At 35.9% G+C, this 14,391-nt stretch overlaps 1 protein-coding gene, 1 non-coding gene and 1 pseudogene across 3 annotated transcripts in view; 1 reads left to right on the top strand and 2 right to left on the bottom strand.

Annotated features, from left to right (window-relative positions):
- AP1G1 (adaptor related protein complex 1 subunit gamma 1) overlaps positions 1-14,391 on the bottom strand; it is a 74,739-nt gene that overhangs the window by 11,559 nt on the left and 48,789 nt on the right. For both annotated transcript variants that reach the window (XM_019757351.3, XM_074314626.2), the window contains 9 exons: positions 13,299-13,412; positions 10,203-10,343; positions 9,423-9,477; positions 5,314-5,436; positions 5,038-5,127; positions 4,305-4,432; positions 3,248-3,352; positions 1,893-2,034; positions 1,568-1,694 (listed from right to left, as the gene is read on the bottom strand). In XM_019757351.3, coding sequence (XP_019612910.1) covers positions 1,568-1,694; positions 1,893-2,034; positions 3,248-3,352; positions 4,305-4,432; positions 5,038-5,127; positions 5,314-5,436; positions 9,423-9,477; positions 10,203-10,343; positions 13,299-13,412 — 1,025 coding nt within the window. The remainder of the gene's footprint in view (positions 1-1,567; positions 1,695-1,892; positions 2,035-3,247; positions 3,353-4,304; positions 4,433-5,037; positions 5,128-5,313; positions 5,437-9,422; positions 9,478-10,202; positions 10,344-13,298; positions 13,413-14,391) is intronic.
- LOC109461259 (cytochrome c oxidase subunit 7C, mitochondrial pseudogene) lies at positions 872-1,561 on the top strand (annotated as a pseudogene).
- LOC141567782 (small nucleolar RNA SNORD71) lies at positions 12,932-13,017 on the bottom strand. Its single transcript, XR_012490611.1, has one exon. It is a non-coding gene; the product is annotated as a small nucleolar RNA SNORD71 (small nucleolar RNA).

Raw genomic sequence — 14,391 nt, forward strand, 5'->3', positions numbered from 1 at the left:
TGTAATGATATTTGTTGAGGCATTAGTTATAAGAAAAAATCTAGAAATAAGCAAAATGCCCAATAGTAAGGAATTGAATAAATAATGGTACAAACTTCTTGATGAAGTATTAGACAACCATTTAAAATTTTAATTGTGAAGGCTATGTACTAATGTGGAAATGCTAATACGTTAAAAAATAAAGCATATCATCTATACACTACATTTTAACTATGGAATTTTTACCTTTCCATATATCCAGTATAGATTTGGTATCTGAAGATTTGAAATTGACTATATATGAACGACTCCAAAATACTTAAGAAGTAACATTTTGAAATTTTGTTGAGACATAGTAGATATAAACCATGAGCTCTGGGATGCTGCTGTGTTAGGAAAAAAGAATCACTTAGCTTGTGACAGCCAGTCTAGATGACCACACAAACATCCTTATCCTATAGCTATTTTCTTTTCTACTTGAGGTCATGTATACTATAAGTCTCCATTATATTTTTAAAGAAGTCATTTAAGATAGAAATTATATACTACAGTGATACTCTTGGTCTAAGGTGTTCATAATATCAATGACAAATGCCTAATATATAACACATCAATTACAAATGTGTACTACATAAACAAAGATAAGAAAGAATACTCCCAAATGAAAATTATGTTTGAATACTACATTTATGGATGTCTTTCTCTTTTCCTTGCTTTAAAAACAGGGAGAAAGGGAGGGAGAATGAGGGAGGGTCGAGGAAAACAGGTTAACATCTCTCCATTCTCTAAGTGACCACAGCTCTTGCAAACTAACCATGAATAGAAAGAAACCTAAGAAAAGTGATTATCTTGGGATACTAACTAAAAGCAAAGAAGACTTGGGATATATATTTTTTCTAACCTGAAAGAGAAAGTCAAAAGACTATGAGTACTTTATTTCCTCAAATTAAAAATTGGACTTTAAGGAATCCCTACTCTCTAGAGCATTAGCACGGCAGTTTAAATCCCAGATGTGAAGGTTCCAGTCTTGCTTTTCATTTAGCCTCTCCCATATTCAACTGATTCATGTGTTAGAAAGTCTGTGTTCACATGTCCTCCATTTTCGGTCTCTGCGCTTTTCGCAGGCCTCCCAACAGCGCTATGTTGGGACAGAGCATCCAGAAGTTCACAACCTCACTGATCTATAGAAGCCACTATGAGGAGGGCCCAGCGAAGAATTTGCCATTTTCAGTGGCGGTTGCTAGTTATGATGACTCCATACTTTGGATCTGGATTTGCTGCACCTTTCTTTATAGTAAGACACCAACTGCTTAAGAAACAAGGATGTTTTATTTAATCCATGAAACAGATACGAAGAGGAGCATTTTAAGACGTGGAGTCACTTTGAAAAATGGATCAAACTGTTGAACTCAACATACTAAGTATGTTTGTAAATAAACTTACAGCATGAGTTCTTAATGCCTCTTCTGGGAAATACGAAATGTGATAATTGGGGAAAAAAAGAAAAAGAGAAACTCTATGTTCAGTGTAGTTTTTCCCCAAAGCCGTTACTCCTATCTAAAATTAAATAACTCCAGCCTGGCCTCACCTGTAAGGTTGATATCTCCCAGCAAATCAAGAAGTTCTCCACCAGCAGAAGCTGGTTTGCTTGTAGGTGCAGTTGGAATAACAGGTGTTATGTCATTTCCTCCCAACAAATCCAATAAATCATTGGCCTAAACAAGAAAATAATATCTCAATTTATCAGTCATTTGCCTAACCTATCTATATTTAATACAAAGCTCTTTCAACACTTAAAAATAAGGAAGAGAACCATCATACAATCCAGGAACATTGAAGGAAATCCGCTAAGAAATGGCTCATAAGGAACTATAAAATCACCAGGGACCCCAGATAACCAAGTGAAAAGCTACCTGGCTGGTAGGCTGTGGCCCCGAGGGTGGTGGTTTGGTCTCTAGCGGAGCTGGTTCTGTCTCTCCATTTGTCTGCACAATCTCAGTAGGGCCATTTGTGGTCACTTTTTCCATGACAGGCATTCTCTCAAGCAGGGCAGACCTGGAATAATCTGAAGTGGTTAAATTCTAGGCAGTTAACCTAGATTCCCTACCCAAAACAATTACTGTAACTATACTGGAGCCAAACATAAAGAGCCGTCTTCCCTCCCCATCCCCTAAAACACAAACTAAAACAGAAGGTAGATTATGAGAATACATGACCTAAATTCCTGGCTGGATTAAGGGCAGGCAAGAAGCCTTGAATGGACAAACTGTCCACCCAAATCCCAAGAGACTGGGATTTCTCAGTGGTAGAGAAATTGGAATGAAAAAAAGGTAAATTACCGAATGGTAGGTATTACCGTATTTTGCCGTGTATAATGCCCACCCATGTTTTTGGCCCAAATTTTCAGGAAAAAAATCTTTTATTTTTTTTAAATCAAATTTTTGCTTACATTAAGGTATTTGTTTTTTGTAACATAAAGAAATTTTAGCATTTATTTTTAAACATATAATGGTACAAGAAATGTTATGTAATAATTACAAAACACAAGAACAGATAGATACAAGGTACAAGAAATTTTATGTACCAGTAACAAATTTACGATACTTATGCATCATAGAAGGCCAAGAACTCTTCATTGTTGCAAGTTAATCATAAGTTCAACAAAATCGATTATCGTATTCCAGGGTACTACTTTGCATACGGGTATCATTATTGATTTCTAGAGTTACACTTTTAACTCAAAAGCAGAAATAAAAGACTTAAAAACACTGATATAGATATGGAATTAGTACTAACCATGTATAATGCACATCCTTATTTTTCCCCTCACAAATTTGGGCAAAAAAAGTGCGCATTATACACAGCAAAATACGGTTAACAGGTTCCAATTAAGAAGATACTGCAAAACAGAAGAGAGAAAAAAGACGACATGCACCAAAATGTTAATAATGATATTTGAATGAGATTCTTTTGAAAAAAATACAACTCTCACTTCTTAACCAAATAAAATGGAAAATGAAGCGAACTTTCCATACGAAAAGAAAGGGGAGAAGGGCAAAGAAAGACCAGTTAACTTATTTCTTTAGAGGCTAGACAGAATAGAAGATGAACAAAACAAGCAATTAGACAAGCAATTAGAACTAAATAGGGTTATGAAGTCCAGTTAATAAAGCACGAACAATGAGTCTCCTTTATGGATTTATAATGACAATTATAAATTGTTCGGGACGTTAAGAGGCACATGCATTACTTAGTTTCTTCCACTTACCTCATATGGTCATATTTCTTAAAAAGTGCATTATATTCTACTGCCCTCTGCTGGAGTTCCACGTCAATGCTGCTTCCATAGATGGAAACCACTTTCTTAATTCGGCTTTGGGATAAAATGACAAATGAATTCAAATACCCAAAAGAAAGTTCATAAACAAACAGAATAATGTTTAATCACAAGTTTTCTGGCTAAAATTTTGAAATACTCACCTTTAATTTACATAGTCTTTCAAAAATGAAACACCTTTCCTTTATCTTCATTCATCCAACATATACCTCGACACCATCATTCATACCATCATTCACTATTATAATTATTCTAATTGCAATGCTAGATTTTTGTCTGCTAAATGTCCCATACCCTAAAATCTGCTAGACAAAGGTATCAATTATTAATTTGCTATAAAAGAATAAACTTATACTGTTCATACTCTTCTTTAATAACTTTAAAATAAGCTTTTTATCAGCAAGAGGGGCATAGCATCAGTTTTATCAACAAAGGGTCATCACCTGACACCAGATTTTTCTAGTTCACAACTTAAAGAGTCAAAAATATACTTTTTCACAAGGCCTTACATTAAAAAGTAAAGCAGAAAGTCTAAGAGAATTAAGTTTGCCTTATATATATGCTTGGGTGGGAAATTATTCCAAGAATTGACTTTTATTCAAAATAGTAAACAGCAGAATTTAAGGATTTAAACACCCAAACCTTCACAATTTTCTTCTTATTCAGACATCTCAAAATATTATAATAAACGAGAACGCTTATATAAGGAAATAACTTAAAAAAAAGAAAAAAATGCATTAGAAATCTGGTTTTTTTAAAACATAACTTTTTACATTCAAAATAATCAATAGTGGGGTGGAGGAATGAGAGGAAGCAGAGTATAGATGAAATAAGGACCAACCACAAAATGAGGATTGTTATTGTGGAATAATAGGTATATGCGTTTCATTTTATTATTCTCTCTACTTTTGCCTTTGCTTGAAATTTCCCATAATAAAAAGTTTTAAAATTACAAAACAACCTGTTCACCTTACATCTCCATACTCACTTTACAGTACAGGTGAATCGAGTAGAAAGCTTCATAATGGCAGTGAGGGCATAACCTCGTGTCACAGAGGTGGACATATTAGAGATTAGGACACTTTCTAAAATATCCAACACTTCATCCTCTGTTACCTAAGGAGGAAGAAAAGGCAATGGACAGTGAATTGTAACAGTAAACATCTAAATTTGGTATCGAGTCACAGGATGCCACTAGAAAGACAATCAATCCTTCCATCATTACCAGGCTTCTAACACAATTTGTACTTTGCGAGAGTAACTGACCAAGCTGATCTATTAACCAGAAGCAGATAGGAGGTAGGTAAAAAAGAGTGGGAAATACTGATTGGGGACTGAGAGGCACATTACAGCTTCATGAGGCAGAAGCAGAGGAAGGAAAGAAAAAGTTACAGAGAGTTCAAGTGTTGTTGCCACAACTTCTAAAGTCAGTTCTTTAATGAGCAAATGAAAACATGGCTATCGGTCTCACTGCTTGTTTAAATCAACAAGAGGGTACAAGAAACAATATAATTCAGTCTGATGGGGTAGGGAGTGGTTCCTAAGGTGATAATTTTAGTAAGTTCAGTGGCCCAATAAGTTCTACCTAAAAAATTGGCAGGTTTTCCAATATAATTCCGGTATGACTTCTTTAAAAGGTTTTCAAGGAATCAACCTCAAACTACCCTTACAACCAAACCCATCATTTTTTCCTATCTTTAACTAAGAGTGACAAGGGGTACCTGAATCGGCTCTTCCTCTTCACATTGGCCAGATACGAGAAGATCTCCATATTCACCTATACACCATGCAGCTACTTGTACCAAAGGTTGCTGTCAAAAGAAAGTTATCGTTTGTCAAGAACTTTAATCCTTGCAAAAATTAATGCAAATCATTCATTGGCCATCTAATCATAAAGGCCAAAACTGATGCACATTTAGAATTAATAAGAACATATCAGAAAAATAAAGTGTAATTTCCCCCCCTAAAGTAGGAAAAAGGGCAAATGAAGCACTTACTTGAGAATAATCACCAAGAATTGCTTTGTACAAGCGCTGGACAGTGTAGGCATGCATCTCCACACTATTGGTTATTAACTGGATCAAGTTGGGGACGGCATCATCACGAACATAGCTTCCTGCCTAAAAGGAAATGCAGACAGTTACCCCTAGAAACACACAGTAATGATAAAAAATGTTAGCGATTATTATGCTGTTAAAAGGACACTACTGCAGAACACCCTCAAAGATAAACTTGGTTCCAATTCTCAGGTTCATAAGCAGCTCAAACTTCAAAGTCTTACTTATTTAAATGAATATTCTAAGTTTTTTTAATTTTATAAAAAATAAAATCTCCTCTTTGTCCAAAGTAAAAGGAAAATATAAAGGTTTAAAATTTCAAGAAAGGGGGCCGCCCCGGTGGCGCAGGCAGTTGGAGCTCCATGTTCCTAATACGGAAGGCTGCTGGTTCGATTCCCACATGGGCCAGTGGGCTCTCAACCACAAGGTTGCCGGTTCAACTCCTCGAGTCCCGGGGAGGTGACTCCACCCCCTGCAACTAAGGGATGGTGGGCTCCAACCCCTGCAACTAAGATTGAACACGGCACCTTGAGCTGAGCTGCCTCCAGATGGCTCAGTTGGTTGGAGCACGGGCTCTCAACCACAAAGTGGCCAGTTCAATTCCTTGAGTCCCACAAGGGATGGTGGGCAGCGCGCCCTGCAACTAAAGACTGAGCATGGCACCTTGAGCTGAGCTGCCACTGAGCTCCCAGATGACTCAGTTGGTTGGAGCGTGTACGCTCAACCACAAGGTTGCCGGTTCGACTTCCACAAGGGATGGTGGGCTGTGCCCCCTGCAACTAGCAACGGCAACTGGACCTGGAGCTGAGCTGCACCCTCCACAACTAAGACTGAAAGGACAACAACTTGAAGCTGAACGGCACCCTCCACAAACTAAGATTGAAGGGACAACAATTTGACTTGGAAAAAAAAAAAAAAGTCCTGGAAGTACACACTGTTCCCCAATAAACTCCTGTTTCCCTTCCCCAATAAAATCTTTAGAAAAAAAAAAAAAAACTTCAAGAAAGGCCTTTTCTACACAAAACAGATAAAGCATAAGATTTCAAAAATTTAATAAGTATATTCACTGGGAACTTAGGTACAAGAAACTCCCTTCCCACAAGTGCCCAACACCAATGTTAAAATCATATGGGCTAACTACAGCAGTCATGTTACTCTGGAGGACGGTGAGAAGAGTGTACCTGCACAGCTCAAAGGGGCATGTTAAATAAGAAATAAATAGTAACTTTTTAAAAACGTGAGTTTATTTAAAATATCAGAATGTCCTTTAAAGAGTAGAGTTTATAAATATTATAGAACTAACCATTAGTCCCAGGAATGGGAAATACCTTTGTATTTAGTTATCCACACTTTTTTTATTTTAACTTGGTCTCTTTAATGTCCTCTTGACTAGGAAAATCTGATATACTATTTGCAACCATGGAACAAAGTAAAGCTAATCAACCTATGAGAAAACTAAATCTTGGATTTGTCAGAGTAATATGACAATCAAGCCGCACAGGATATACAAACAGTGAAACCAGTGCCTAATATCACCCCACCTTATTCAGTCTCCCATTACTGGACAAAAGAGCGGATGTGATTTACAAGACGGAGCCCAGGCTTTACCATGTGTATTTTGGAAAGAAAAAGAGTGGGCAAAAAAAGGAAAAGGAAAATGAAAAGTCCCAGGTGACTGAGCTACCCCCACCCGTTAAGAAACACAAAGTCAGAGGGAGAAGTTTGGGAAAATGGTGGCAGAGAAAACACGAGAAGCTAAAAAGTAGGTAATCGTGGTGTAACTTAGATATTCACATTCTTGTGGGAGAAAGCAGCGTTTGAAATAAGAGAAGGCATCAACATGATCTGTTTGACATTTATAGATTACTTCATCCAACAATAGTAGAATGTACACATTCTTCTCAAGCTCACATGGAACATTCACCAAGACAGACCACATTTTGGTCCATAAAAAACTATCTTTAAGATAAAAGAATAGAAATCATACAAAATTGAACTACAAATCAATAACACAAAAATAGCTGAGAAATTCCTAAGTAGTTGGGAGATTAAACACACTACTGAACAACACATGTGTCAAAGAAAACATCAGGAAAACTATTGCCCAGTATCTCTCATGAACATAAGATGTAAAAATCCTTTAAAAATATTAGCAAATCAAATACAACAATGTATAAAAAGAATTATATGCCACAACTATGTGGGATTCACTCTAGGTATGAAAGGCTGGTTCAATAATCAAAAATCGATTATTTTAACACAGTACATCCACAGGCTAAAGAGAAATCACATGATCGTAAGAAGAGAACATAGCTTAGTAGGAAAAATGAAAAGTAGAAGCATTTTAAAAAATGGTTTTAAAGTTTAATAAACATTTTTCTTCAAGAGTTCTAATTATTCCCTTCTTTTGAGCCTTATAAAAACTAAAAAAATGTGTCTTGATTCACATCTTTTATTACAGTACTATTTCCCCATTAGTAAGTATATTTATTAACTTCTAACCTTTTACAAAATTAATTCACTGTAAAACTAGAGAAATACTACATCACAGACAGAATTCCACAGCAACGAAAATTTATATATAATGGGATGGCCAGTTAGCTCAGTTGGTTAGAGTGCGGTGCTAATGACACCAATGTTGCCACTTCAATCCCCCCATGGGCCACTGTACCCTCCTTAAAAAAAAAAAAAAATAAAAAAAAAAAAAAAATATATATATATATATATATATATATAAAATCTCATAATTTTAATGGTATCATTTCCTCCTACAGATGTCTCATAATTTACTTAACCAATGCCTATTTGGAGATGTCTAGTTGTTTCCAACTTTCTCCTATTATGTAAACAAAATTGGGATGAACACCTTTGTGTATACATTTTTGTACACTTACTCTTTTATTTCTCCAACATAAAGTCCTAAAAATTTAATTAATGAATTAAAAAGCATTAACTAAGAATTTTACTACATGCTACCAACCTGTACTCTGGAAAGACAACATCATTTTATACCCACATAAAGGGAAGAATACTGCCTCTTTTTCTATTTTGTAACTAATAATAGGAATTAGATTAAAAAGTGTAAGTGAAAAGCAATACCTCATTTTTATTTTACTATTTCTTTACTAGCAAGGGTATTTTTTCAATGTTAACTAGCCACTTCTTTCTTCTTTTGTGAAGTGCCTGTTCAAATGCCAGTTTTTCCATTAGAATTTTTTATTTTTCCTATTAATTGTAAGTTATTTATACGTTAAAAATATTAAGATGCTGTTATGTTACAATGATTTTCCCCTAGTTGTCATTTGTCTTTTAACTTTGTAGATTTATTTCCTTTTGCTATACAAGTTTTAAATTTTAATACAGTCAAATTTATGAACGTTTTCCTTTACGGCACCTATTTCTGGTGATATAATTAGACATAGATAGTTATGTTTTCTTTATATGACACTACACTTTCATTTTTACTCTTAAATCTCTAATCTCTGACTATTAATTGAATGATAAACAGAAAAGCTCCAAAATTCTGGAAGATTACCAAAGAAAGAATACCTTATAAAACTATAATTTTAAATCCAGAATAAATTTAGTCATTCAAAACCTTCCTATCACATTCAAAATAAAATCCAAACTCCTATGATGTCCTATAGAATCTAGCCCCTGCATCAATGCTACCATTCTCTGGCTTCACTGGCCTTCTTGCTCTCCAAGCAGGCCATGCCTTATTGCTACCCGAGGTCTTTGCAACACTTGCTATTCCCTGAGATTAGTATACTCTTTCCCCAAATCTTTGTATGGCTCCTCATTTCACTAAGTTTTCTACTCCAATGTTACCTCCTTTTAGTGACTTGGCCCACTGCCATATCCCGTCCTCCCCTGTCATCATCATAGTCCTTTCAATGCTGCTTTTTCACTGCCTGACAGTGTAGTACGTGCTTCCCTGTGAATTTCCTATCTCCCTGACTAGAACGTAAGCTTCATGAGAACAAGGGCTGTCTTCTTACTCAGTATACTTACTTCTTAGTATACGTTGACTTTAAAAAGCTACTTACCGTTGTCAGGACACGCATAATTGTGTCTATATGCCACCGTTTGGAAGGTGCATACCTAAGAAAATAATGGTACCAAGTGAAAAAAATGAGAACCTGTAAATTATACTGTGCTCAGTGACTTTAAAAAATCCTGCCTTTGGTCTTCTTTAAATTCACTTGCTAAGTAATTATATTTGGAGACATTTCACTTTCAAATCTAGCAGCAATACCCGTTTCAAAGGGTAATAAAATGGCACACTGTAAAACTCACACGTTTCACATAATACTGCAATTAAGAGTTGCTGAAAAATGGGAGTCTGTCTCCAGTGTCTCAGAAAACAAACCATAAGGTCAGGGCAGGAGAAGACAGAGCAGACAGAAGAAAAGAGACTGTTCCCAGACCCAGGAAACACCAGGACTAGGGATTTGCTCCCTTAATCTCACAGTTGAAGAGTAGAGAAATAACCGTACAACCAAAATCTTGAAGTATTTTTTCCTAAAATTTTACACAGCCACAATTCAGATGCTATAACTTTTCTCTAGTCTTCATTAAAAGGGCATCATATACGAGAGGTTAAAGAACAGACATGGGAAGAGATTTTGTAAACTTGGGAATTTTTTTGGTCTTAGCATACTTAAATGCTGGCTAACATGGCCTTTTTCTCAAAGTAATTTCTAATTGGGAGCTTGAAATAAATGTTACATGTTTCAAACACGTTTACAACATTTTCCCCATGTTCTGAAGATGCTTTTAAAAGTTCCAAGTATCTTTTATCAATAAAGGTAAAAATTAAATCTTACTTTTCTGCAGCAAGAAAGATTCCAGATGCACAGTCTGCTTTAAATTCTGGCTCACATGAATCCAGAAAATAAAGTAATTCCTTCATCATGCCTCGGATATTATTCCCATTTACCAGGGCAAAACTCAATTCCATTGCACGCCTTGCAGGGGAGAAAAATTAAGAAAAAAAAGTTATGATATTTACAGTGGGAAGAAAACAAATACCAACCACTGGTGTGTGTTAATTTCCTTGCATGATCCTGTGATCCCAATCTTTGCATGTGAGATAACCAACGTTATCAAAGTTACTTTTTCTATTTTTGAATCTTTGTTCAACACTTTTCTTCAAATATTCCTGAGAGAGACACTACTGATGACCAAAAACGTAGTTTGGGTTCAACAATTTATTCTATGAAGCTGAAATTTAGAAAAAAGGCTCAAAAACAGGGGCAACAGGGCCGGTCCAGTGGCTCAGGCGGTTGGAGCTCCATGCTCCTAACTCCGAAGGTTGTTCCCACATGGGCCAGTGGGCTCTCAACCACAACGTTGCTGGTTCAACTCCTCTGAATCCCGCAAGGGATGGTGGGCCCAGCCCCCTGCAACTAAGATCGAACACGGCATCTTGAGCTGAGCTGCCTCCCAGATGGCTCAGTTGGTTGGAGCGCGGGCTCTCAACCACAAGGTTGCCAGTTCGACTCCCGCATGGGATGGTGGGCTGTGCCCCCTGCAACTAGCAATGGCAACTGGACCTGGAGATGAGCTGTGCCCTCCACAACTAAGACTGAAAGGACAACAACTTGAAGCTGAATGGCACCCTCCACAACTAAGATTGAAAGGACAACAACTTGACTTGGAAAAAAAAAAAGTCCTGGAAATACACACTGTTCCCCAATAAAGTCCTGTTCCCCTTCCCCAATAAAATCTTTAAAAGAAAAGGGGGGGGGGGCAACGAAATTATTCTCTCTGCATTATTCCTTAAAACTATAATATATAAAGTCACCATACTCTTTTATTACACCCACATCTGTCCAAAGATGATATAACATGATTTATACCAAAAGGTATGTAGATGAAGAAATGCACAAAATGTGCTATTTCTGATCACTTGCTTTATGTTTATTTTTCTCTTACTGTTGAGTAAATAAAAACTACAGTAAACAAAAAGAAAAAGGTATGTGGAAAATTAGAATAAAAAGAACCTCGAAAAGCATTATGTTAAGTACAGTAAGTCAGATACAGAAAGACAAATCCTGTAGGATATCACTTAAATGTGGAAGTAAAAAAAGACAAACATATAGAAAGAGATTAGAAGGGTGGTCACCAGGGTCTGGAGAGAAGTGGGAGAGAAGGGGAAATGTTGGTCAGAGGGTATGAACTTCAAGTTATATAAAATGATTAAGCTCTGGGGATATAATGTACAGCACAGTGATTAAAGTTAATGATACTGTATTACATACTTGAAAATTACTGGGAGTAGATCTTAAATGTTCTTACCACAAAAAAAGAAATAGTAATTATGTAACATGATGCAGGTGTTAATGCTATGGTGGTAATTATTTTGTAATATATATAACTGTGTCAAATCCAAGCATTGTACAACTTAAACTTACACAATGCTACATGTCAATTATATCTCCATAAAGCTGGGAAAAATAATGAAAGAGAGAATGAAGGCCAAGAAAAGGAAAAAACAGCATATACAAATTTCTGTAACTGCCTATCAAATTTGGCAACCAAGGCAAAAATGGAAACGTTTAACATATAAAAGTTATAAGATTACTATATGCATCTTTTCATATTTGGTCAGTAATTTCAAACATGGCATATAAACTGACTTTTAAAAATAGCAATTTAGAAAGTAGAAAATACTTTTAACTAATTTACAAGCAAAAAAAAAATCCTTATAGAAATACAATAATAGCTAATTCTTATATCGTGCTTAAGTACTTTACTTTTACTAATCCAGTTAATACTGCATAACCCTATGAAGCGGGTACTCTTGTATCCACATTTTAAATATGGGACAACTGGAGCATTTAAAGGTTAAGTAAACAAGACCACTTCTATTAAGGGCAGAGGCAGGATTTGAAATAAGGCAGTCTGGCCACAGAGTTTGAGCTTTTACTGCTAGAAAGCCTGTCAAAGAGACACGTTTTACTTTTGAAATGAAAAGCCCAATGATAAGGTACAGAGAAACAACACAATAGGAGTCAGAGGCCTGATTTCTATTCCCAGGCTGTACAATGGGTTTTGGAGTTAAGTCATTTGATTCCTTTGGGACTATATTTTAACTAATCTGTTAACTGAGGATATAAATGCCTAGTCTCACTGGCTTGCTCTGAATGAGAGGGGGCTTACAGATCCTTTGCAAAGCACTATGTAAAAGTTGTTGTTACTGAGTCTAGGTCTTATCTTTAGACAGCCCAAGCACTTAGCACCTCTTCTCTGCAAACGAAAGAAATTCAATAACAATAAATGTTTGGTAAGTCAATGGTTTCAGAGATTGTGTCAAATCCAATTTGTTCTGGATTTGAACATACAACCGAAACTTCACTAGGGCCAACTATAGCTAGGTTTCACAAACATCTACAATTCTTCTAAGAGGAGAACCAGCAGAGTTACGCCACCACGGGGAAAAAAATGTATGCCTTTTGAAAGTGCTATCTGCTGCCTACCAATCATTCCTAGATACACTGTTGTAAGAAACACAGCTGCCTGTAGTATCTTAGGGCATAGTACTGTGAGAAAACGTGTGCTGTCAGCAATTTGAGTTTCAGCATAGTGATAAAACACTTGGCCGATGGATCACTCCATATTTTCATCCTCCAACACACAAAGCACAGTACCTCTGTTAAGTAAACTTCTGCCCAGCTAATCTTTATCTTTTTCATTATCAAAGAACAAGGAAAACGTCAGTGTACACTTAAGTATTCCTTATTGGCCTCCTTCACTGACCTAAACTTCTCCCTGCCAATCCTTTCTATAAAAGGATTTGCTCTGCAGGGACTACATCAGTGAAAATGATGACTAAATACATAAATGTCAACATTCTCACTTTCAAAACTACTACAAAGTTAACAGGTGGGGCGGAGGCAGAGAACTCAAGAATCTGTTACCGTTTTATTGAGACATCCAAATCTTTTAGACAGTCCACAATTGTGCTTCTGTGCCTCTGTACTGCGTTATGATCTGTCTGCACAGTCTTCAACAAAGATGTCAAGGCTACATATCTGGATGAAACAAAGTTGCAGAAGAACAGAATTAAAATGTAAAATTGAAGATAGTTCTCTGCCTAAACAATGACACAAAAAATGTCTAAAGACTAAGGAAAAACATACATTTTTAAACATTTAAAAGAAAAGACAGTAAGTATACTAGTAACATTTTAAAGGCATAAGAGACACTATAATCTAAAGTGGCACCCAGGAGCAGCCTTGGATTTAGATTTCCATTCAAGGTCAAGTCCACTTAAACTTCTAAAAATGATTGACTAAATTTTTTCAAGTTCTTCCAAATAGTACAACAAAATAAGCATATAGTATGCCTTTTCAGGCCTTAGTCTCAAAATGCAAGAGGAAATTATTTCAATTTTACCATTTGTATCTTCTCTTTTATTTAATACTGGTACTAAAACTACCCCTACAAAAATTTGAGTTTAAGATCCAAGTATTTAAAAATTCTTTTGGAAGGAGAAGATAATTCAGGATAGCACAATGCTTATTTCCACATTTTTTCAAGCTTAACATGATAGAAAGAAAATTTTCTCTTGATTAAAAAAGGAAAAAAGGCAAACAGGATATACTACATATAAGAAAGTAACAAAATAAAAAACAATATTGATAAATTCATCCACTTTAAAAAACTAACTGGAATTCACAAAGATGTTCCAGATTTGCAACCCGACATAGATTTTTTCTTCTTAGTTTAGAGCAGGGGTCAGCAAACTATAGCCTACCTGCAAAAATCCAGCCATCTGCTGTCTGGCTTTGTAAATCAATTTTTATAAGAACACAGCCATATTCATCATTTACACAGTCTTTGGCTGCTTTCATGCCAAAAGGCAGAGTTGTGCAACTGCCACAGTGACCCACAGGCCCATAGAGCCTAAAATATTGACCATCTGACCCTTTACAGAAAAAGTTTGCTGACTCCTGATTTGTAGCATAAATAGGAGTAAAAATTAAGCCATGAAGCAAGTCCTCAAATTCT

This window comes from Rhinolophus sinicus, chromosome 8, assembly GCF_057876585.1.
Source record: "Rhinolophus sinicus isolate RSI-liver-muscle chromosome 8, RSI-T2T, whole genome shotgun sequence".
Classification (NCBI taxonomy): domain Eukaryota; kingdom Metazoa; phylum Chordata; class Mammalia; order Chiroptera; family Rhinolophidae; genus Rhinolophus; species Rhinolophus sinicus.